This window comes from Melitaea cinxia, chromosome 29 (genome assembly GCF_905220565.1).
Source record: "Melitaea cinxia chromosome 29, ilMelCinx1.1, whole genome shotgun sequence".
Classification (NCBI taxonomy): Eukaryota; Metazoa; Arthropoda; class Insecta; order Lepidoptera; family Nymphalidae; genus Melitaea; species Melitaea cinxia.
This window is the reverse complement of record NC_059422.1, coordinates 3,215,832-3,242,085: the sequence shown is the minus strand read 5'-3', so window position 1 is coordinate 3,242,085 and position 26,254 is coordinate 3,215,832. Positions and strand designations below refer to the sequence as shown.

The 26,254-nt window shown below is 33.7% G+C and overlaps 1 protein-coding gene across 1 annotated transcript; it reads left to right on the top strand.

The window, feature by feature from the left end:
• The first annotated feature begins 84 nt into the window (after window positions 1-84).
• Window positions 85-26,254, top strand: LOC123667890 (alpha-1,3-mannosyl-glycoprotein 2-beta-N-acetylglucosaminyltransferase). The gene is made up of 9 exons (XM_045601723.1): window positions 85-641; window positions 12,973-13,097; window positions 15,769-15,982; window positions 19,485-19,563; window positions 21,417-21,566; window positions 22,335-22,425; window positions 24,248-24,352; window positions 24,782-24,949; window positions 25,946-26,254. The coding sequence occupies exons 1-9, from the start codon at window positions 365-367 to the stop codon at window positions 26,057-26,059; spliced, it is 1,323 nt and encodes a 440-aa protein (XP_045457679.1). The 5' UTR covers window positions 85-364; the 3' UTR covers window positions 26,060-26,254.

Below are 26,254 nucleotides of genomic sequence, written 5' to 3'. Positions count from 1 at the left end.
CGTATTTTCTAGGATGTTAATTGTTAATACATTTGAAGCTGGCAGCACATACGTGGCTTGTCAAAGTCTGTCAAAGCCAGTTGTCGACGAAATTCTGACCGACGTCGATGTTTTCATGGCACTTTTATAAATAAACTAAATCTATTTTAGAAAAAAAGCTTATACAACAAACCATGACCGCACATTAAGACATTTGGTTATAGTGATAAAAGAAGACTTTAATAAATAAATATGTTCTGTAAAACTATTAAACCATCAATGGTTTTGATATTTATTATTTTATAGTTTGTCCCTAAACATAAAAAGTGTTATGTGTGAAAGAATTGACGATGTTCTGAGATAACAAATAGTTATAACGTGCACGATGCGTGTAAATTTACGTAAATTTATTATATTTTTCGGTTGTTTCATATTACTATGGGTGGTTGTGTCGTTTTCATCTTCATACGTTCCCGTTTACAAATCGAGGAACAGCGTTACAGAATTAGAAGTAGAAATAGATAGATTGGAAAGTAAAATGCAGAGTCAGCTGAGTGATACGTATGACTTACTGCAAAAAGTTAAAACACATTTAAAAAAGACTGAAGAGAAATTAAGTGAGAGCGAAGAGTCTGCTGTGAATAAAGTAGATATTATCCAGAGTAAGTAACTTTACTATTTTATTTTTTATAGCTTATAAAAAAAATTGCACAGATAACTTTGTCACATAGAATGTACAAAACAAGGAGGTTTATTATAATATTTGAGATAACAACCCTATGGAAAAAAAACTTATAAACTTTAAAAACGTGTACAAATACAGACCAAATTCTCATACAGAGTTTATTATATCTCGTACAGGGCTATGAGATTTATGAGATTTTTTTCTGTAGGCATTCTCTATCAAATTTAGGAGACAGGAAAGGTAAGGCTTCAGATTAAGAACCGTAGAATTATCTAAGCTCAAAATTCGACCATTTATCGGCATAATTTCGTTACAAAAAAAAATAACCTTAACCTATCAACTTCCAAATTAGACCGCTTATCGACATAATTTCGTTAAAAAAAAAATAACTCAAAAATAACCTATTTAACTTCAAAATGACGGTTCTTAATCTAAAGTCTAGCTGACAGGAAATATATTTAAAAAAATCTTGACTTGAGTGCTATTAAACTTAGTAAGTAAACAATTCATAAGAACACAATACTGCTATATGCTGCTACAAAATATGTCGTCATTAGTAGTAAGTTAAATCAGACAATTATTGTAATAATAAAATCCTGTATTATAATACACAATTCAATGAAATATTTCCTAAACTATTGAAGTCTACTTCTCCACAACTCTACCTACAATATTTGAAAGTAAACTTATTGTTAAAAAGCTATTTAACTGAGGTAGGGCACAGCAGGAATTTCCTGCTCAAAATATGGAGCAGTCCGACTGGGGTAGTACCTCGACCTTAAAGAAGACCACAACTAAATAATACTGTTTTCAAGCAGTATTGTGTTCCTGTTAGTGAGTAAGGTGATCAGAGCTCCTGGGGGGATTGGGTCGGCAACGCACTTGCAATGCGTGCAACGGTGTTGCAGGTGTCTATAAGCTACGGTAATCTCTTACCATCAGGTGAGCCGTACGCTTGTTTGCCGAACTAGTGAAATAAAAAAATATATATATTTTGGCTGTAATCAGTCTGAAAATCAAAATATGAAAAAAAATCCTCTATCTGAAATAGGGGTACTAGAAATTCTTTTCAAGAATTAAAATTATACTAGAATTGGCTTAAAAGGATTTAAAATTTTTTTCATCCTCAGTAGTTAGTCCAAAAGTAATTTTTTACCTTTAAGAAAAGAATCTACCAACTCCTTCAGAGTTTTTGAATTTACCTATCAAGCTATAAAGGTAGGTAATAGTAAAATGAATACTCAAGAACATTAATACTTACTACAAGTATTTAGTAATTGTTAAAATAGATAACTGTAATGATAAATTATATGTTATACGTCTATTATTAGGCATCAAAATAGTGTCAGTACGCCCCCTTCCTCATAGAAAGACTAGATAAAGATAACATAAATACTATATTTTTCAATACATCTATATATATATATATATAAAAATCTCGTTTCATAATCTTTGTCCGGGCTATTTTCCGAAACTACTGGACCGATTTTAATGAAATTTTGCACATGTACCGTTGTACAACTTTAAATATAGGCTATATTTTATTTTGATTAATGACTGTGATATTTTTATTATATTCTTTATGACACTTAATAATCTTACAATAGTCATTATATAAGAAGTTTGCAAGGATCTCCAAAAGAGATAGCTAACAGTCAACCCTTGGTAATAAGAGATGATGTGAACGCCATTCTTAGGGATGAATGTCGAAGGACGAAGAGCGATCGGCCGACCGAAAAAGCGATGGATGGATTGTGTGAGTGAGGATATGAGAAAGAAAGGAGTAAGCGCTGAAGTGACGAATAATAGAGAGGAACGGAAGAGAAAAACATATTGTGCTGAGCCTACATAAGTGGGATAAGGGCAGGAAGATGATGATGATGATGGTAATTTTTTTACTTGTTTACTGCGATTTATTCGCACAAGTACTAATATAATAATACACCAACACAAAAAGGAATCACGCGGCATTAGTTGAAACACAGGGGACATATAATGACTCTAAATTCGAACCACCTCTGAAGTTACAACAACATTGTACGTTATAAAAGTGTTGTATATGAATAGTTTGATTTGCCTATTGTAATTCAATTTAATTCTTTAGTACCTGGGTGACCGAGCTTAGCTCGGTATTTTTGTAAATCGTGTTTTTTGGAATTCATATTTAAATTCGAATTACATATTTATAAAATATGAATAATATTTTTTTTAAAATTACGAGTGCAATTAAAAAAAAGGAAAAAATAATAGATCCGGGACATTGGGATTTGAACCATGATCTCCTCGGTTGATCCCGACCGGCCGATTTCCCACCGAGCTATTACAACTTTAATGACAGTTGCGAAATTTACCTTCGTATTCTAACGATATTGTAGCTATTTTTTCACTCCCTAAAAACAGGGATAAAACGTCATTTTCTAAAAATGAATCTTAGTTAGATGGATTTATCTCCCCCGAAACCTCCTATATACTAAATTTTATGGAAATCGTTGGAGCCGTTTCCGAGATTCAGATTATATATATATATACAAGAATTGCTCGTTTAATAGTATAAGATATGGCTTTTAGTTGTGTTTGACACAAATTATTTTATTGTCATTTGGGGTTGAGGGCAATGCAGACACAAACCATTTTCCATTGCAGTTGAGAATTTAATCATTTTTTAGGTAAGTATTTTAACTTTTAAATTTATAAAATATTATAGTTTAATAAAAATCCTTATTGCAAAAACTAAGAACTGTACATTAGTAATAGATAGTTCTAAGTCTATATGAACATTTCGTTGGTTATTTTGTATATACTAGGATCGCCCAGTGGCCGTAATATATTTTTTCATTTATTTATTGATTGTGTCTTTTTCATGCATAGTTTTAAATAAATATTAGCATTCTACACTTTTTCTCTATATTAGCTATAAATGTGCAAATACTCCTCCGTCCGCGCAATTTTCTTAAAAAGGGGTACAAAGTTTTTGCTCCACGTATTAATATATAGATTAAAGAAGAAAAAAACCGTGTTTTTCTATTTGCGTAAGTCTTGTGTCGTTACGAGTATGTGCCTAGTTTCTCTGAAATGATAGAATAGACAGCTAACTTTTTTAAATGAGAAAATTAGGTTACTATTAAAAAGACGCAATCAAAATCGCCCTTTAAAAATGTCAAATATAAAAACTCAGATGACAAACCTACACTCATATTCAATTAAAGTTGTAAGGTTGCCTCACGCTGTAAACGTGAATCCTTATAAATACGTTACTGGAAATGAGTTATTGACTTGGCATATGTTACCTTAGAACGAAAATTAAAACGCAAACTACCTATGCAATTCATTGAAATTCATATTTGACATGAGTTTACGCTATTTTTGGCGCGAACTTGTGGAGGCCGATGTCCAGCAGTAGACTGCGATAGGCTGGAGCGAGAGTAAGAATATTTGATATTCGAACACTATTGTATTTTTAAATTACACTCCTGAGTTGCTTGGCGATTTTAGCCAATTGACTGACGCTGGGTACAGCAGGAAAAATCCTGCTCGAAATTTGCACAGCTAAATAATACTATTTTAAGTAGTGTTGTATTCCTGTAGTGAGTAAGGTGACCAGAGCTCCTTGTGAGCGTCGAGGGTAGGGTCAGGAACACGTTTGTGACGCTTCTGGTGTTGCAGGCGTCTATAGGCTACGTCAATCGCTTACCATTAGGTGAGCCGTACGCTTGTTTGCCGACCTAGTTCCATATAAATAAAAAATAGGCATATCCTATTCCTCGTCTGCGGCACATATATAAGTGTTTACGTGTAAATAGTAGTTAATATCTTTTATTCATATGTTAACAATCACTCGAGTGTAGCGGTACGTGTGCCTTGTTGGCGTCTGGCGATGGTTTGGGGGTTCGATTCCCGCTTGGCATGGATATTTTTCATTTGTACAAACATTTCTTTCCGGTCTGGTTTTCTGTCCTTGTAGGTCTCCCCACCGTGCCTCGGAGAACATGTTAAGCAGTCGGACCCGTTTGTTGTCATAGACATCTGATAGCGATCATTACCCATAGTAAGGAATATATCCGCCACCTGCTGCGGAGCAGCGTGGTGGATTATGCTCCGACACTTCTCCTACATGGAGAATGAGGCCTATGCCCAGCAGTGGGATGTTACGGGCTGAATCGTGGTCGTGATTTAAAGATAGATAAGATAATATAAGAAAGGTATAAATTGGATCTAACAGGCGTGTTATTGTATTGAAGTTCTTAGAAACTGTTCATCTACTTAACATGGAATTCGTAAACATATTTTACCGGATGTTTACAAATTTCTATGACGTTAACATCGTACGTCGAAGAAACGAAATTGTTTAATACGCCTACCTATTGTGATAAAGCGGAGACCATTCTACTGTTACATAATTATCAGTTGAGAAGTATATCATTGGATTTAAGATTGGTTTTTGTTAGTTCTTGGTATTCTATTGATTTAATATCTTTTTTTGTATTCCACTATTTTAATAGTTTTCCATTATCAGTATTAACCACCATGTGTAGTTTTATACGCAGACTTCAATAGTTACTGTAGTTTTAATTCCTGCCTTGAGTCTGTGTATAATTACTTATATATCTATCTAAATAAAAATAAATGTACTAAGCGCTTAACTCAATGATTAAACATATTTACGATTTTATTTATTTACACTATTGTACCTTTCGCTTACTTTTTTTGTATTTATTTATGTTTCGTACTAAAATCACAGCATAAAGACTCAGTAGTCCGTTCGAAAGACGTCCCTTTGAAGTCTCGTGAAATGTCGCTTGTCAATTGCCGCAGGGTTGTCACATACTATACATTTGTACACATAGCGCTTAATTCTCAACTTTCGTTCGCCTCGGTCGATCACACTTATCGTAACAGTCTCGTCACGCATTTACCAGCTTACTCCCCAAGTCAAGCACGCATAAAGAAGGTTTACTTTAAAAAAAAAACCGATGTCAATTTATCTGTATTTACCATACACATTATTGGCATAACTCCGACACTACTTGTCAGATTTCGCTCAAATTTAAATTAGGAACACACGACAAAGTTTTCAATTTAAAAAAAAATTCGGGACACCTACACTCCTTATTTTATTTAATCGGTTAAAAAGAATTTTACGCTATAGATATATATGTATTATTGGATGTTCAATTGCCGTACCATTATAGATGTGTAAATCTGTTCTATGAAAATATAGAATTGTAGTATTGAATTGAGTATAAAACAAAGTCGCTTCCCGCTGTCTGTACGCTTAGATCTTTAAAACTATGCAACGGATTTTGATGCGGTTTACTTTAGTAAATATAGTGATTCCAGAGGAAGGTTTATATGTATACAGCATGCATAATGAAGTAGAGGAACTCTGATAGCTTTTGCAACCATGCGAAGCCTCGGCGGGTCGCTAGTAAATAAATAAAAAATAATCTCTTTAACAATTATTTATTAATAGAGTGCTAAATGTTCCAACATATAGTTTCGAATAATTAATTCCGAATAAATAATTAAAATTTTTACACATGTTCTTAGAGGTATTAGAAGTAACATCGGATACTATATCTATGTTCAGAAATTACAAAGGAATGTTGTGTATACTTTTCCATCAAACAGTATTTTGTAAGGGGAAAAAAATCGCCAGCGTCGGACCACGTCCTAGTTTTCCTAGGCAATCACAGAACTGTCGATCTGTAGTAATAATGAAAAATCGCCCGTGGTATTATTATAATGCATGCATGATTAACAAAAGGCGTGGGCAATGCGAGCGTAGCCGCGGGTAAAACCTTATCTAAGAAATACAGTAACTTAGTGTTCAAACATTACTATGAAGACAAACTCGTGATAAAGTTCATTTTGTTCACCTTATGACCTAAACGAGTCTTATCGAAATGCCGAACTTATAATAAATTACAATAAAGATCACATATTTGAATAAATATTTAAAGTCTAAGATACGAACTTGGCGTGATCTCACTAAATAATTATGTATTTAGTACATTAAAAATAAATCGCGATAAAGTTGGCTAGAAAATTCCTGACCATGTTATATTATATTCAACAACCGCCATTCAAACCAAACTTAGCTGGCAACCCTATGTCATCGTATTCGCAACCAAGCTTAGCTGGCAACCCTATGTCATCGTATTTGCAATGAAACAGCGCTCATTTTGATGTAAGATTTATTAAACATGTGGGTGAAAGTAACTAGAATAATATATATTAATATACCTGTTTATACCTGCCATCCAATCGTTGTGCCAGGAAAATAATAAACAACCCGATGTTTGCATTTTATACAGGCTTACTATCTGCTGCTTTACTGTCGGTAGGTATAAAATTTATTCCTTAAACTAATTGCATTTTTAATATATTTTTTTTTTTAATTTTGTATTAACAATAGCCTGGCCAGGATTTTTCAGTTATTTATGTACATAAACTTAGTATTGTAAAATCTATTTCACGCTCTACCGCTGATAAATCTATAGGTACATTAAAGTGTGGGGGAAACGATAGAGAGATTTTATACGATCGCTTGTAAAGAGAAAAGGTAATAGTTCTGAACGTTATCGTAGGCGTGTCGTAACGGATCACATTGTGAACTTAATTTAAAAACCATAAACATTTCAATAATAAGAAATTATAATTGTATTTCTTCACAGCCAAAAAAAAAAATAACTTCAATTTCGAATTTTCGATGTGAAGAGTAAAAATATGAGAACATTTTTTAAAATATATGTTTGAAAGTAGTATATTTAGCTGTGATCTTCTGTAAGGTCTACCCCAGTCAGGCTGCTCCATATTTTGAGCAGGAAATTTCCTGCCGAGCCCTACCTCAATTATCATCAACATCATCAGATACATCGTCAACTTAGTCGAAGTCAATCAAATACGCGTCATTAGGGATAAATGAAATACGCACAAAATATATAAAATGAGAATTAGGCAAATTATACACGGTACATATACCAAAATAACTTTTTTTTTACAATTTTTGTCTGTCTGTTTGTTCCGGCTAATCTCTGAAACGGCTGGACCGATTTTGACGGGACTTTCATTGACAGATAGCTGATGTAATAAGGAGTAACTTAGGCTACTTTTATTTTAGATTTTTTTTTATAACTCTGCGAACTGCATAATAACTATTTTTCTACGCAGAGGAAGTCGCCAGCACAGGTAGTAATATAATATAATTATACTGCTTTGTTTATATTTCATTTTTATTTATTTATAACTTTCTGTGCCATCCCTAATAAATAAATAAAAAACAACTCGTCAAATCTCGCTCAAATTTAATCGAGACCACATGACAACAGCTTGAAGCTTTCGAATAAAAAAGTATCGTGAAAATAATTACACCCAGTAACAAGTTTATTTGTTTACTAGCAGTGCCCACGAGTTCGTCCGCGTGGAAAAGCGACTTTGGACGGCATTTTTTGCATATATCTTTTGGTCTATTTTCGGATTATAAACACCGTCGTTTGGGTATTTACATGTTCAACGTGATTCTTTAAATTGGCATATCTTTTTAAATTGATGAACCGATTGACATGAAACAAACACTAAATGTTAAATGAAGCTTGCCACAATGTATTAGTGAAAACCGTATCTAAATCGGATAAGCCGTTTCTGAGATTAGCGTCACAAACATATTACATTTACATTTTTATTATATAAATAAAATAAATAACTATTTACAACACAATACACGGTCATTTGTTTCTAAAGTAAGGTACATTTTTTTTTTTTTCGTTAAACATATATAAATAATACATATACAAATAAATGTATATACCTCGACTCGGGGTGGTAATCGAACCCACAACGCCCGGAGCAGAAAGCAGAGTCACTACAAACTGCGCCAACGGGCTAGTCAAAAAGGTGTTATGTATTGATTTTGTATAGCAACGATTGTAACAATTTTACTTGCAACTACTAAATAAAACTTGACTTTAAAAAATTCGAATTAGGAACCTTCTTTTATAGTCCGTTAAAAATTGGTAGTCGGGCGTTTTGACATCCGCAGACAACATGCTGAGATGAAAACACGGGCGGATGTACTATTTGCTCTATTTATTACTATGACAAAAAAGCAATCGGCTTTTTTGGACGAAAATGCAATGTAAACGTTATGTCATAACGGTTAAATAAATACAAAGTTCATTGACTCTTTACATTGACAATTATAGTGTACTAGTGGTCTCCCGTGGTCGAAATTCGACCATAATTAGTTTAATTATAAGTGTGAACATATATGTATTTATTACTTATTATGCTTGACATTCAGTTAAGACAAATAATATTAATCTTATATAAATAATCTATTCTCAATTTCATTGACGCGTGTGTGCCAAATACACGGTAGTGGTATTTTTGTTAATAATTAAAAAAAAATATATTAGCATTCTGCATTCCTTCTCTGTATAAACTATAAGTGTGCGAAATTTCATACTCCTCCGTCCGCGCAATTTTGGTACCAAAGGGGTACAAAGTTTGGGCTTCGCGTTTTAAATATATAGATTATTGTGGGATACCATACGAAAATGCATGAAACGGGAAATCTGTATTAAAAATATTTTTTGTGAAAATAACTTTGCTATAGCTAATTTTAGTTAAGCGTGGCCTTTTTTTAATCCAGATGAAATCCTTAACGGATGCCTCCAGCCTAGAGCTGGAGGGTATGTCGGATTCGCACGGACCAAAACCTCCTTCCTTCCTTCGACATGCCTGGTCGGAATCACGGGGACGTGGTTGCACTTCCGCGAGGAAGTTAGTTAAGCGTGGCCTGTCCATTAGTCTTTTTATACCGATTTACTCGGTCTTACTGCGGGTAGTTAGTTCTTTGCTTTGCGTCGGAATAGGTAAGGTAAATTAACATTGAAAAAATTTGTCTGATAAAACAACAGTTTAAAAAAAAATTAGCACTCTTTTATTCCACATACAACTTTTACAAATCTCCCATAAATGTTCTTATGTTTCAAATACTATTATCAACTTACTAAAAATCTACATTTGATTAAAATAGCTTTTACGGTCGTTTTCAATCAGCTATCTACCTCTGGTTTTACCTACTAGCGATAGACTTTTGACATAATTTGTTGCTACGCTTATAGCTTACGTCGAAATCCTATCTCTAATAAGCTAATTCAGAGATAAATAGAATATTGAAACGGGCGATTAATAATTTAGCAGTTATGGACATTTTTTTTCTTTGGAGCTCCTTGTATACCTATGACAAATCCAGTTAGCATATTTCTTAGATGTGTGGATACGGTGATAAGGTGTTCATTAAAACATGAAGTAATCAATTGTATTCTTCCGGACGTAAAATAAAGGCGTAGCAATCTTTATTAACGCCTCTTTTATATATAATAAAATAAACAATGTGGAAAATGTCTAAATATATAGCTACGAAGAATTTCTTCGACAGCTGTTTTCACAGCATGAAATCACTAACTCAAAATTTAGAGCAGCCTGACTGGATCTTACACTCAACCTTACAGAAGATCATAGCTAAATAGTACTGCTCTCAACTAGAGTCAAGTAGTTTTGTGTTCTCGTGGTGAGGAAGATAGCTAGAGCTCCTGGGGAAGGTCGAGGTTGGTGATGCTCCTAGCGTTGTAGCCACCTAAATGCTATCTAGTCTACTTCCAAATGCTATCGTAGGAGGAGTTGTGGAAAATTTAATAGAATGATTTTGAAAATATACCTCCTCACATATAGGTACATAAATACTTTAGTACTAATTCCCGTATCAAGAAAAAACGCTTATTTGTCAATCTCAATAGTAGTTGCGATCTGGATAGCTTAAGCAATTTAAAAAAAAAAAAACACAATAAATGTAAGCTGAAATTCCCTTTTTTTAGATCAAATACCAATTTATTTCAATAAAAGACATTAGCATATTGCATTATTTTTTATTACTCGGCTTATTGGTTCCACAAGTTTATTTCCAACGCTAATACATGTAATTTTATCTGCGGTACTATTATTAAATCTATATAAGTAAACTAGCAGTTGCCCGCAGCTTCGCTCAAGTAGAAATTGACAATATTTACAAAGTTAAGTTGTGTATAATCATTATTATAACATTTCATGATCTCTTTGTGCTGTATTTATGGTTCACCTTTCGTGCGTTAGAACTACCAGACTTACGTGAGTAAGGTAAGGGAGGAGGGGTGGGGGTAGGTCGGCAACACGCTTTCGAGGCTTTTAGTGTTTCATGCGTCCATACGATATGGTAACCGCTTACCACTGATGGTACCACCTGAGTGGGCCGAATGCGTTATCAATCATTAGACGACGCATTGGCGCACGTACGGTCACAGTACTGACTGTTGCGCTGGCAGTCGCGGGTTCGATCCCCACTCGTGACAGAAATTTGTTTTGGCCATATAGATGTTTGTTGTGTATGTTGTGAAAAAAAAATCTAGTCGTATAAAAAATGTACTAAACTTCGGGATAAAAAGAAACAGGCAGATAAAAAAACTATTTTGGCTTATATCTTTTACTTAATGTCTATATTGGTCTCCAAAAAATATTAACGGACGAATACCTGTTTTTAATTAAAAGGGGGCGTAAAATTGTGCCAATCAACTTATTTATCGCGTTCAGCTTGCTACTATCTAAATGCATATGGTTTTCATATCGAACCGTTTAGTGGAAATGAGCTATCAATGTGATATCAGTATCTTGAAATAATATTCGAGTACGTAGATATATCTATAATGTACTAATGATAGTAATTTATTAAAGATCTTCATTAAAAACTGGGTTAGCGGTCAACAGCAACTGAGATAGGGCTCAGCAGGAAATTTTCCGCACAAAATATGGAGTAGTGACTGGGGTAGTATACCTCAACCTTACAGAAGATCTCAGATTAATAATACTGCTTTCAAGCAGTGTTTCGTTCCTGTTGGTAAGTAATGTGACCAGAGTTCCCCGGGGAATTGGAGATAGGGTCGGCAGCGCGCCTGCGATGCTTCTGGTACTGCAGACGGTGCAAGGTGCATAAGCTGCGCTTGTTTGCCGACCAAGTTGAAAAAGTCTCGATCGATTTGAGTACTTTTGAAACAATATAACAATTAATTGATTGTTTTCGTAACTATGAAATATGAGCAAATAATGTTCATCTTTTACTATGGTTTTCAATTGTACAGAAATAGCACAGATGTTCTCGAATGTCACGTAGAATGGAGAATAGACGAAGGAGAGTGAACGGTACGGTCGAGATTACAAACTTATTAAATTTCATAGAAAAAGTAGCCAACAGTACTTTGCCTATTTTCGTAACAGCCATTTAAACAACACAAAGATTTTTGTAAGAACCATATAAAGTACAACTATGTTATCGCTACTATATCGTGCCCCGTGCCCAAAGGTTATCTGGAAGAAATCGCTCTTCAGCGATAAGATCGCCTTTGTACATCTTTTTTTACTACTCTGCTTGTTTGTATTTTAGTGTACAATAAAGAATATTATTGTTATTATTATTAAATGCACTTTTGCTTGAGACTATCGTACTCACCAGAGGAACACAATACTATTTGAGAGCAGTATCATTTGGCTAAGATCTTCTTTAAGATTGAGATGTTTCGTCAGTTGGGCTTGTTTTTGATCACCATATTTCCTGTTATGCTTTACCTCATAACTACTAGTAATGGAAACAACACTACTTGTAAACAGTATTATTTGTCTGTGATCTTGTAATATTGTAGTACTTCTCCAGTGGTGCTGCTCCAGATTTTGAGCAGGATATGTCCTACTGTGCTCTGCCCCAGTTGAATAAATTTATATCGATAAGTAGTACAACGTAGATAGTCGAAAAAATTGTTTATAAATAGGTATTATTAGAGATAACTCAAGAAGCCGCTAATGGTCTAGTTTTTTATTATTTATTTATTTATTAAATTACCAAAAAAAAAACGATATGTACATTTTTTTTAAATACTTTACTGAAACTTTTTATGTACTGGTAATACTTAAAAATGAGTAAAAGTACAATTTTAGCGTCATCGTACACACATCAGCCTATCGCAGTACTCTGCTGGACTAAGCCTCCACAAGTTCGCGCCAATAATGGCGTGAACTCATGTGTTTTGCCCATAGTCACCACGCTGGGCAGGCGGTTTGGTGACCGCAGGGCTGGCTTTGTTGCACCGAAGACGCTATCGTCATCATATTCAACCCTAACATACGGTGAACCAATGTTTTTCAATATTCTTAGTTTTAATTTGTATATTTTGTTCAGATAGTAAATTTTGTTTTACTAATTACTAATAACAGTCCTTTTTCAGATACTAGACAACCACTATTGCCAATACTAGTGATCGCCTGCGACAGGGTCACCGTGAAGAGATGTTTAGACAATTTAGTTAAATTCAGGCCAAATAAAGATATCTTCCCAATTATAGTTAGTCAGGTGAGTTTATATTTTATTATTTATCACCTAATAGCATTTTAATATCGATACAGGAGGTGTTATATTATATTGTCTATCGTCAGTAGACATATTTTGTGTTATTGGACGTAGTGTGGATGCATCTGTGGTATACAGTGTCATCTCTTTTTCTCGGTTACGTTCAAGGCACAAGTTATTCAAGTCCTTGATTATATTCGAAATAATCGACATTACGAGTAGTACAGGAGGAAATATATATGTAACATATTATTTTCAGCCTAGTAGCAAATATACATCTATATATAAAAATATATACTAGAACAATGAACCTAAAACTAATAACCTTAAAAAATTAATATAATATAATAACTAAAATATATTATTAAAAGGAGTCGCTTTAGGCAAGGTTCCGAAGATACTGGCAGCGTTCCCCCTTTGAATAGCTAGACTAATTCATGCTTTTTTATTACTGAGATTGATAAAAGAAGTTTTTAGGTATTGGGCGAAAAGTTATGTTAACATTTAAGCTTTTATTACAAAACTAGCTGCCCGGACAGACTTCGCTCTGTTAAAAGTTAATAATAAAAATTTATTTTAATTTCTTTTATATGGATTAATAGCTTGCGCGGAACATACAAAAAAAAAATAGCCGAATTAGTCGAGCCATTCTCGAGTTATGCGCTTAGCAACATTCATTTTTATTTATGTATAAATGTACATGTAGTATTTTTATCTGTATGAACGTATTAAATTTGATTATGTATGTATATTATGTATTGCTAATTGAATGTAACTTCTAGTTCCTCCTGCTAGTACTTAAACTTGAACTTTGTAGCTTGAAATATTGAATTTAGATCGTCCACCAATGTAAATTCAAGATCATTTTCACATTGTCATATTGATACGAATTCTGTGTGCGAATATATATAGCCTAATCTTAATATATATAAATCTCGTGTCACAATGTTTGTCCTCAATAGACTCCTACACCACTTAACCGATTATAATAAAATTCGCACACCATGTGCAGTTCGATCCAACTTAAAAGATAGGCTATATTTTATTTTGATATATTATGTTATTATTATATTTCAGAAAAAATAAGGTGATACGAAGTTCGCCAGGTCAGCTAGTATATACATATATATATATGTATATATATATATATATATATATATATATATATATATATATATATATATATATACATATATGATCTTGCTAATACAGGACAGACAGTTTAACGTGCTATCCGTGACACGATGGGGACCTTTGCTTATTTGTAAAATAATCTCAGGTGTGGTCCAAATACCAACTCCTAGAAAAAAATTAAAATGTTTCATCGTGCTTAAGTTAGTATTCATTACCTAGAAGCCCTGCAGCCTGTGCTAGTTTAAAGAGCTATGAGTAGGTTACAAGTTAGTGTCTTTCTAATAATAGTTTTGCTCTTACACTATGTATTTTGTCATTATTTCTGAATTTCAGCATAATTATGCTAAAGTATTAAACTGTTTCGCGAAATAACGCCATAATCCTCATTTTCGTTCGATGAACGAAAAAATTGCATAATGACGCAGTCTAGCTTGTCATGGTTAATGTTATAATGATACAACGTTTAATATCGGCAATTTTTATTTTTTATAGGGAATAGTATTGTTGTATGTAACGACAAGGTTGTTAAGTGTGTCTAGATTTATACCCTTTGATAAATTTTAAATCCTACTTATATAAGACTAACAAAAATATTTAAAATGTAAAAATAGCGACACAGGTAAAAAAAGCTCCTGGGGGGGATTGGGGATTGGGTCGGCAACGCGCTTGCGATGCTTCTGGTGTTGCAGGCGTCTATAAGCTACGGTAATCGCTTACCATCAGGTGAGCCGTATGCTTGTTTGCCGACCTAGTGACATAAAAAAAAAAAAAAAAAAAAAAATTGAGTCCCAGGCCGCCGTTAGTTCCAGGCAGAGGAACCTCCTTACAAGTGCTATTTAAGCAACATTTCCCTTTTGAAAACTTATCATTACGTATTAAGTTTGGGTTCGAAGTTATTAACTCCTTAGCCTAGTTGTGACATATTATCAATATTTCCTCTATTGATAGGGGTCGTCTGTGAGAATATATACAAAAACGACGCAGATTATTGGTAAAGTCAAAATTGCAAGCTCGTTAAACTTTTAACTTTTGATTAATGCTTGTTGTCGTCGAGAGTATAGCGTAACTACATAAACTTCGTAATATAAAAAAAAAAAATAAGAAAAAACTTATGTATTGTGGAGTTTGTATATAACATTTGTATTCCCCATACAGGTGTTTGCCGTGCTCTTGATGTTTGTGCAGTCTTTGTGGGTCTCCCCACCGTGGCTCGGAGAGCACGTTAAGCCGTCGATCCCGTTTGTTATCGTGTACACCTGATAGCGATCATTACTCATAGTAGGGAATATATCCGCCAACGCGCATTGGAGCAGCGTGGTGGATTAAGCTCTGATCCTTCTTCTACATGGGGAAAGAGACCTATGCCCAGTAGTGGGATATTACAGACTGAAGCCTAATTGTGGAGCTTAGTACTTAAGAACTCGAAGTTACAGTTCTAATTAATGAATCTAATTATAATTAACTAATGCCTCTCCCTTCTATCACCTTCTTAAAATATATTTTCTAAACCCTGATAAACTAAACGATTTAATTGTTCCAGGACTGCGGTCACAATGAAACGTACAAAGTCATCAAATCATACACAGATAGTGATCCTAGTATAACAGTGGTGCGTCAGCCGGATCTGTCGGAGATACCTCTGCCGCGTCAGAAAGTTAAATTCAAGGGTTACTACAAGATAGCCAGACACTACCGATTCGCTTTGAATCATGTTTTCGTCGAAATGGATCATGAGGCTGTGATTATTGTAGAAGGTACCTTTATCTTTTGCTTCTTTAGTATTCGTTACTAAACACATATATTCCTCTTTATTTAAAGATTTGAGTTGAATCTTATTTGAGAGAGCGAAGTCAGGCTGTAACAGTGAAAGGATTTTGTGCGACATTTGTACCAGTAACTTCGCTTAAGGACCACTTCTTTTTAATCGGTTTATAAGTGACGTAGGTTCTGCCCTCAATTATTCTGACTTACTGATATATGGTAACGATATGAAAATATATAAGGAAACTAGCTGACCCCGCAAACGTTGTTTTGCCACAACACAAAATTTCAAATATTTTTCTCAATTTGATCGCAGCACCAACTGTCGGGACAAACTGAAATTAAAATAGAATAAAATTAAATATTTGATGCTGCGATGGTAGCGCAGTCTACCGGATCCAATGTAAAACATTCCAAAATTAACAACAACTTATAAATGAAAAATTAGTTAAAAAAACATTTTCCAGTTGACCAAATTGTGAATCTAAACCATCCTCGAATCCCCTTGAACTCACACAAAAAATTTCATCAAAATCCGTCTGACACACACTCGCACACAAGAAATATATATATATAAAGATTAAAACGTCTCTATTATCAATTACTACAGATCGACCTGAACGAATTGAGTATTAACAACAACAATCACCTGACTCTGAATCCTAAAAAGTGTAGCGTTATCTCATTTTCTGAAGGGCCTAACCTTTTAAATACGATTATCTCACAAACAATGTTATGCTTAACAGAGTAATTGAAATGAAGACTTGGGCGTTTTTCTTGATTGCAAATTGTCCTTTAATTCACTCATCTCCATTGAATTCATCTATCATTGAAAAGGGAGGATCCTCCGACCAGACGGGTATTGAGTCTGGTGGACTACCCCCCCCCCCCCCCCTCAGACAGTTGTCGGGTACATATATGTTTCTGACAACATTAATATCGCGATGTAGGATACGTCAGTTGTGAAGCTCGTAGATAGTCTGGTAGAGATTTCAAGTATAGTTCTACTCTATTATTACTGTACGGCTCATTTGTTAGAACCATATTAGAATCGACGGTCTGGAAGCCACAATATAAAACTAATATTGAAGCTATAGAAAATAAAAACAGGTAAAAAAACTTTTTAAGTTAAACGGTTTTATGTTAAACATACATTGCAATGTTTAAGATAAATGTACTAAAAACCAAAAAATAATAAAATAGATACAGTCGTGGGAATTATAAACATATGCATAGACTAGACTAAAATAAAACCGTGGGGCACGTCAATTGTCTACAATCGTTGATTAAAATGTTTGTTTTGTAATGTTACACTATAATTAGGCAGTTGTTCAACCGACAACGATGGACGTGTGATAAGTAGGGCTAGAATGTGGAAACAAGCTAGCAAGCTCGATTATAAGTGAGTTTTAGGGTTTCATAGTGGTGAGCGAGTAGTACTTTTATCATATGTTTTGTCCATTAAAGACAAACTACGAGCAGTGAAACGATTCCTCGCCAGCCAGCAGTGTGAATGTCCAACGATAAACTAGTTGAAACATCTCTTTTATTTACATGGAGTGTATAACTATTGGAATTTCCATGAGCAAGAAAATACTAAGTAATTTCCTCACCGTCTGCGGGCCAACTGCCTATTTTAACGACGAATTAAACGATTCTTCTATCGCACATTAAGTCGATAATTTGTAGACAATTGACGTGCCCCACGGTTTTATTTTAGTCTAGTCTATGCATATGTTTATAATTCCCACGACTGTATCTATTTTATTATTTTTTGGTTTTTAGTACATTTATCTTAAACATTGCAATGTATGTTTAACATAAAACCGTTTAACTTAAAAAGTTTTTTTACCTGTTTTTATTTTCTAGTTTTTAGTTTTTATTTCGCATTCTGTTTAATTCATTTAGTGCTTCATTATTGCAAGGCCCATCTTAAATATTGAGGTTGTATAGTGCACTGTATTCTTCTTGTCAAGCCCTTTTATTAGATAGCCATATTGGTGGGATTGATAAAAAATTGTTATCAGACATTTGGTAGCGGCGGCCAGCTTAGATTTCAATTTTGCATAGTAAATTGTATTCTACTTGTTGAGACCTTTCATTTGATACCCATGTTGATGGGATTGATAAAACCTAAGTTATCCGCCATTTTGTAGAGGCCGCCATCTTGGATTTTAATTTTATATAGTACATTGATTATACTGGTTGAGCACTTTCATTTGATACCCATATTGATGGGATCGATAAAACCTACGTTATCCGCCATTTTGTAGCGGCCGCCATCTTGTATTTCAATTTTTTATAGTATATTGTATTCTGCTTGTTGAGCCCTTTCATTTGATACCCATATTGATGGGATTGATAAAACCTACGTTATCCGCTATTTTGTAGCGGCCGCCATCTTGGATTTCAATTTTTTATAGTATATTGTATTCTGCTTGTTGAGCCCTTTCATTTGATACCCATATTGATGGGATTAATAAAACATAAATTATCCGCCATTTTGTAGCGGCGGCCATCTTGAATTTATAATGATAATGAATAAACATAATTGTATTGTCACCAAAATCCAAAGTGTATACAAAATTTCAGATTAATCGGTTGACAGGAAGAGGGTGAAATTTGAATTACTAAATTTGACCCAAGAATAAATAATAAAAAATAAATAAAACAAACGGGGTGAGCTAAATAAAACCGTTTAAAAATCAAAGAAAATTCAAGAATAACTTAAATTTTAGAGCTATTAGTCGAATAAAGTTGTCGTAATCCTTCCATCGTTGCCGTAGTCCTTTCGTCGATTAGAGGAATCCAAGTATTTTTGTATAACATACTGAAATCTCAAATTGATTCAACGTTTTTATTACAAAATATTAATTTGAGATACCTTCGAATGAGCTTACGTTCAACAAAGTTATTTTTTGTTCGTGTAACTAGGCTGAAATACGCCAAACATCTTTGTTTTCAAGTCCTGCAGAAACAATGGCTATTTAACTTTATTGATGTTTAATTGTACCCTGTCCTCCTTTAAGCAACCTGTTAGGGGCGGCGTAATAAGTAAAAAAAAAATGTAACTCTTTTTTAATAAATTTTTGTATCAATTTTGATTTTTAATCTCTTGATTAATTTTGAAATTGTAATTCTTTCATTTGACATAATTTTATATTTGACTCTTTTTTGCCAAAAATGGCGTGAACTCATGTGTTTTGCCCATAGTCACCACGCTGGGCAGGCGGGTCGGTGACAGCAGGGCTGGCGTTGTCGCACCGAAAACGCTGCTTCCCGTCTTCGGCCTGTGTATTTCAAAGCCAGCTCTTTTTTTTACTATTGCGTAATTAATTCAATATGTATTCTGTTAATTGATTTAAAATTTCGATTTTTCAAATGACACATGTCTGTTTATTATTATTAGTGGTACCATTATAAATGTATTATGTAAGAAATTTAATTGTATGTGATGTTATGAATTCTAAAATTTATTTATTTTTTTCCCGATAGATGATCTGGACATTTCACCGGATTTTTTCGAGTACTTCCTGGGAACATATCCTCTACTTTTCCAAGATCCTAGTATTTGGTAAGTGGTTATCAATTGTATAATTTCTACGATTTGTTTTTGCTACAGAATCGAGTAGTTTTTGTTTTAACCGCAACGTTATACTACGATGATGAGATAATTGATTACCTTCAGATAATTCAAATGAAAAAATGTTTCCACAATAATAAATTAAATTTGAGAATTCAAAAACCCTAAAGTTGCGCGTTCAATTCTCGCTCGCTTTGGAATGAATATTTGTACTTGTACTGAAGTCAAAAACTAAATTTTTCTTCAACATTTGCCTGTGTCTTTGTCTATATTTTAATTGCGCATTACCCCAAAATTATTTAATGAATTTGAATAAAACTTGGTATGCTTTGAGTTAAAACTACGTTCTTTTTATTCCGAACTTTAGATTTCTTGCAAAAGTATGAAAGCGAATATTTGCAATTACGAGTACGAAATCGCTTATATTTAATGCTTTATGTTAAATAACACGATTCAGCCTGTAACATCCTACTGCTGGGCTTAAGCCTCTTTCTCCATGTAGGAGAAGGATCAGAGCTTAATCCACCACGCTGCTCCAATGCGGTTTGGCGGATATATTCCCTACTTTGAGTAACGATCAGGTGTATATAACGGATTCCTTCGTTTTATATGAAAATGCACGCTCCTGATATAAATAAAACTCCAAAATAGTTTCCAAAACAAAACGGTTTATTAAACTAACAGTGTTACAAGGTCTCACAGAGGTCCGCACTGTACAGTGGCTGAAGCCCGAATGATTCTAACACATTGAATGCCGCTGATTAGGGAGCGTTCATAAAAGACGTGAGATGTTTAAGGGAGGGAGGGGGTCGAGTCAAATTTCATCTAATCTTACGTTGGCAATATGGGCAATATCACGCAATTTTTTTCTGATTGAGAAGTACTATTTAAGTATTCTATTGCTCAATTTTTATTACACTTATAGTTAAACTATAATTAAACTCTCAGCAATATTGATTACTAGTCTTAACTAGTCGTAAATAAAAGCACGAAGCAATTTTTTTTTCTTTTTACAATAACAATCCAACGCGTTTACGTAAGAAACCCACATTTTGAAAAATCTCACGTGAGATTGGGCGATGGGGGAGGGGGTTGAATTAAATCTCACGACATCTCACCAGGCCTCCTCCCTGGTAAATAAAAAATACTTCTTTTAAATAGCCTTCTTTCCACTTTCGAATCGTCATTTTACAAATCATAAAAAAAAATTATCGTCACCGATACCCCATAAAATAAGTAAACCTTCAGTAAGTAAGTTATATTAGCCAGAAGTGACATTAGCCATAAAATTCTCTGTCTCATAATACTGAAATAATGGTCATAAATAAAAGTCGGGTGAACGCTATCTAGTAAATTATAGTTATATGTTGTTGTATTATTTGATATATAACGTTATATTTATCCTTATGAAAGAAACAGAAATCGATTATATTTGTGGAAGTAAGGAAAATATATTGCATGAAATTATATACATTTACAAAATAAGATATTTTTTTTAATGTCGAAGCTAGACAATTTAGTTGGGGAGAGATCCAACTCCTATTTGGATAAAAGTTTTGCATAGCAATTGGACATTTAAAGGCTAATTCGTACAAAATTGTGTTCTAAAAATACTAATCAATATCTGGTGTATCTTTAAATATTATTATACTGTCTTATACCCGCTTCCTATATTTAGAAAACGATTCGTTTAACTCACAAATGCATGTCTTGATCGAAATTAAACAGTTCGTTAAACGTTAACGAAACGAATTCTTCTTCTGATATAAGATCCGGGTCTTATCTCTTACCAGTTTTCATGCGTACCAAGTCACAAGCAAAAGCTATAAAACATTTTCCATCAGGTGTATATCCGCATGGAACGACAACGGTAAGAAGGCACTCATCGACCTATCAAGACCTGAACTTCTTCATAGGACAGATTTCTTTCCGGGCCTAGGCTGGCTCCTTAGGAAGGATACCTGGCTTCAATTAGAACCTAAGTGGCCAGAAGCGTGAGTATATTGTACTTTGTCTACTAGCAGTGCCCCAAGATTTCACCCTTGTTAATTTGAAGTAAAAACTTCCTAAAATATTAAATGGTCTTCCTCGGTAAATGGACTTACCAACTGAAAAGATTATTTTCGATTCGAGTCACCAGTTCCTGATGATAGCGTGAGATTATCGTTTAAGCGAACAAACTCTTCAGCTTTATAATCTTAGTAGATTGTCAATTGTGGTCTACGTTTAGTTGGTCTATTCAATTGCTTAGCTTTGTTAGTTTATCCTGAGTTATGCTCCTCAAGATTTTGAGCAAGATGTTTTCTGATGTGATCAATCTTTTCATTAATTGTTGTAAAGAAATAATTTAAAAAACTTGTTGTAATTAAAATAAATATTTTACTGACAGTCCTTTAGATCACCGCATTCGGACAATGTTTAAAGTAATAATCACTAAAATGCCTAAACTCGTATTACTTTAGGCGTAGTTAAGTAGCCTTCAAATTCTACATGACGTGAACAAAATACATTATTACGTGAGGCAGCAATATAAAATATAATGAAAGAATTATAAATAATTTCAACGACAAAATAATTGTAGTCACGTTCGATCTAGTTTCCGCCAAAACTAAAACTAGCCTAAATTATAATGTAGTGTTATAGTTATTATATTTTAGACGAATATTTTCCCACGACCGACTTTAAGCACTTTTTAGCACAATATAATAATATTGTCGAATTTTTTCCGTTTTTTTTTTAATTTGTATTTTTTTATTTTCTAGATTTTTCGACGACTGGCTCCGTAATCCAGAAAATACGGACGGCCGAGCGTGTATACGACCGGAAATATCAAGAACATATAGTTTTGGGAAGGTTTGTATGAATTAAGATGTATTAAGTATAATTATAATATACGTAGTAGTGATAGGTAATTAGGTATGCATTGCATTTGTCTTGAATTTGATAATAATATTCGCTTTTATGCAGGACAGGTTGAGTTTCTTACCAGTTCTTTTCAACAGAACCTATATTACGAATCGGTGCTGGTTTTTCATAATTTTTAAATAAGTACTAAATAATTATCATATAAATAGATGATTCATAATTGTGTTTGAAACCATTTTAATATATGAGACTTTTATTTAAAATTTTCTATTTGTTATTCCAAAAATTGACAAAATACAATCCATCTTGTTCGAAGTTTTGTAAACAATTATATTTATGAAAAAACCACTATTAAAATAGATTTAGTGGGTGAGTTGATCGATTAAAAATAAATAAACTAATATAACCTCTTTATAACATTCATTTAAAAAAAAAAAAAAAAAAAAACAGAGGGAAAAACATTGACCATATTAAATTAAACCTTTGTTTGAAATTTGAACATTTATTTTAATTTATTTGCACCCATAAGCTTTCTTTACCTTACGTGTAACATGCGATACAAAATAGTAAGGCTTAGCATGCGAATATGAATATTTTATTGAGGTTAAAAGTGAAAAAAATATATATATATCTTAATATATAAAGTTCTCGTGTCGCGGTGTTTGTAGTTAAACTCCTCCGAAACGGCTTGACCGATTCTCATTAAATTTTGGGTGCATATTGGGTAGGTCTGAGAATCGAACAACATCTATTTTTCATACCCCTAAGTTGTAAGGGGGGGGGGGATTGAGAAGGTTAATAACATATATGGCAAAACAACAGCACACAACAATACAATTAATTCACAAAACAACAAGAATGTTTAAGCCAGCAAGACTTCCACTTTTTATGACATTACTTGTGTATATTGCGTGTTTGAAGGATCTCAAGGGATGGTATATGACCATGTTTATACACACTTTCCTATGAATAAACTGCGAAGAAAAAACTTCGTAAAGTTTTTCTTCGCAGTAGGGAACAGTAGGAAAGCATTTTGAATCTATTACCATATAATACCATCGAGAACCAAAAAATAGTAACAAAATAAATGTGTTTATAGAATATCCCTTATCTCAGCGTGCCTCCTGGCATCGGCCTCCTCCAGTGATTTTCATTGAGCTCTGCACTGTGCAACTCTGGTCCACAGATGGCCAGCCGTCATTCTGATATCGTCCACCCATTGTCACATTAATATGTTTTATATTATTACATGGAGAAAAGAGGCCTATGCCCAGTAGTGGGATATTACAGGCTGAAACGAAACGACGAAAACGAATATTATTTCATACTTAAATGTTGTGGATAAACTCCGATCCTTTTCCTATTGATGTATACGATGATGATATGGAGGAATTAGAGGATTAGAAGAATTAAAAAAATCTTTTTGGCGTCATAGGTGTATGCAAAAACAGTAATTCCACAAGTAACCAACGTAATACAGTCATTGATATTACATTATTTAGTGTATGGAACTTTAGTAGCGAGAAGAACGTGGTGTAAAGAATCACGTCCGCCATCGAAAAGGGAGGATCCTCCGACCAGACGGGTGTTGTGTCTGGAGGGCTAACGCCCCGACGGTTGTTGTCGGGATCTTGTATATATACTTAATCACTTTGAAAACACTGATAGCGCGATGTAGCATACGTCTGTTTTTCTCTAATTACGTAGTTTGTAGTAGTTCGTATTTCGCGCGATAGATGTCGCCACAGAACTAAACTATAGGTAATTAAAAATGCCTAATATTTTCATATTTATACGTTTAATTTTTCAGGTAGGCGTCAGTAAAGGACTGTTCTTTGACATGCATTTGAGGTATATGCAACTTAACATGGAATTTGTGGAGTTTACAAAACTGAATCTAACATATTTGATAAAGGTACAATATCTATTCAAATAATTTTGTATACTCGTGTTAACTTTTTATATTTAAGCCATATATATATATATATATATATATATATATATATATGTGTGTGTGTGTGTGTGTGTGTGTGCGTGTGTGTGTGTGTGTGTGTGTGTGTGTATGTGTGTTAATTTCTTCGAAAGTGGTGTACAATAAAGCTTCTGCATTTCTCTCTTTGTCGTTTTAAACTTGAACAGATAAACAACATAGGAATCGGACCACGTCCAAGCTTCACGAGGAAGGTAAAGAACCGCCGATTTTAATTTACTTATGTAATTTATCGCCTGTATGATAAGCATAATATTGTATGTTTGGTGAAATGCCACACAGGTAATTAAGAGCTCGTGGTCGTTAATATTTAAAAGAAAGTCCGCAGTTTGTGCAAAAAATACCTTATTTCAGGATACATACGACAAGACACTGACATCTCTAGTGTACAGTCTACCGGAAATGTCCGCAGAGGAAGCCATGTCTGGGTCGGGAACGGAACCCGCAGTCAGGGTGTCATATTCCACCGCTAAGACTTACCAACGAGCTGCCAAGAAGTTGGGGCTTATGGATGATTTTAGGGTATGTATATTTGAGATACTATTTTTTAAATGACTTCAAAAAAAATAAAGGAGGTTACTCAATTGGACCGTATATATATATTTTTTCTATGTATGTTCGGGGATAACTTCGTTTATGAACCGATTTTGATAATTCTTTTTTTTTTGTTGGAAAGAAGATATCCCTAGTTTGATACCATGATAAGGAAACTAGGATCTGATGATGGGATCCCAGAGAAATCGAGAGAAACTCTCAAAAACCCACATAACTTTTTACTGGATGTACCGATTTTAATGATTTTTAATTTAATCGAAAACTGATGTTTATCATGTGGTCACATTTAAATCTCATCGAGATCTGATTACAACTTTTGGAGTAATCTTTGATAATGTGTATTTACTTGACTATATTTTCGTCTACCTACGTTCTATTATTTGTCGATATAATTGAAGTCGGTTTTTCTTCTTTTGCCTGCAAACAATTATTGGAAAGCAATGCTTTTATTTTCTAAAAGAAAGGTAAAGGTAACCTTTATAGAAAACAGTATAGGTTAGAACAGGCAGACATGTAAAGATATAAGGCAAGGATAGTTATTATACTTTTTTTGGCACGTTAGGGAAAAATTATGAGAGTAAATTTTTACGATGAAGGCGCACACCGTCACAAAAAACCGACACCATGAAGTTAGCAACGTGAAGTTAGCTAGCCATTGAAGTATAACTTCTTACGTGCGTGCATAAGTACGCACACTTTTTTATTATAAGTGAATGTATGTTTTTTTTTTTGATACTATTTTACTTTTTCGTCATTTTTCGTTTTCTATATTGAAATTTTATTTATTATCTATTAACAGTCAATGTTTTCTTTGTATATTATAATTTATTTGTTGCCACCTTTTGTGATGCGAGGAAAATGTGCCAAAAACTTTTTCAGAGAGATTTCTTAATACATTTAATATATCGTATAAAAAAAAGACTTATTTTTGTTTATAAAAATTTTCAAATATTTCTTTGTCAGAGTGGTATCCCCAGGACAGCATATCGAGGCATAGTGTCGTGTTTTATAAAGGACCGACGAGTCTACCTCGCTCCGAGCTACACGTGGACCAAATACGACCCGAGTTGGGGATAATGGAGGATATAAACATTTTTCTATGCATTTATTAAAAAAGTTAGCAAAATTAAATACTATCCACATGAGATTGTTTTGTTTACTTTTTCTGTGTATAAAAAAAAAAGACCCGAATTGGAGATATTGAACGATATAAGAACTTTTTGCTATGTATTTATTTAAAAAAAAATAATTAAAAACTACCCTCGAATGAGA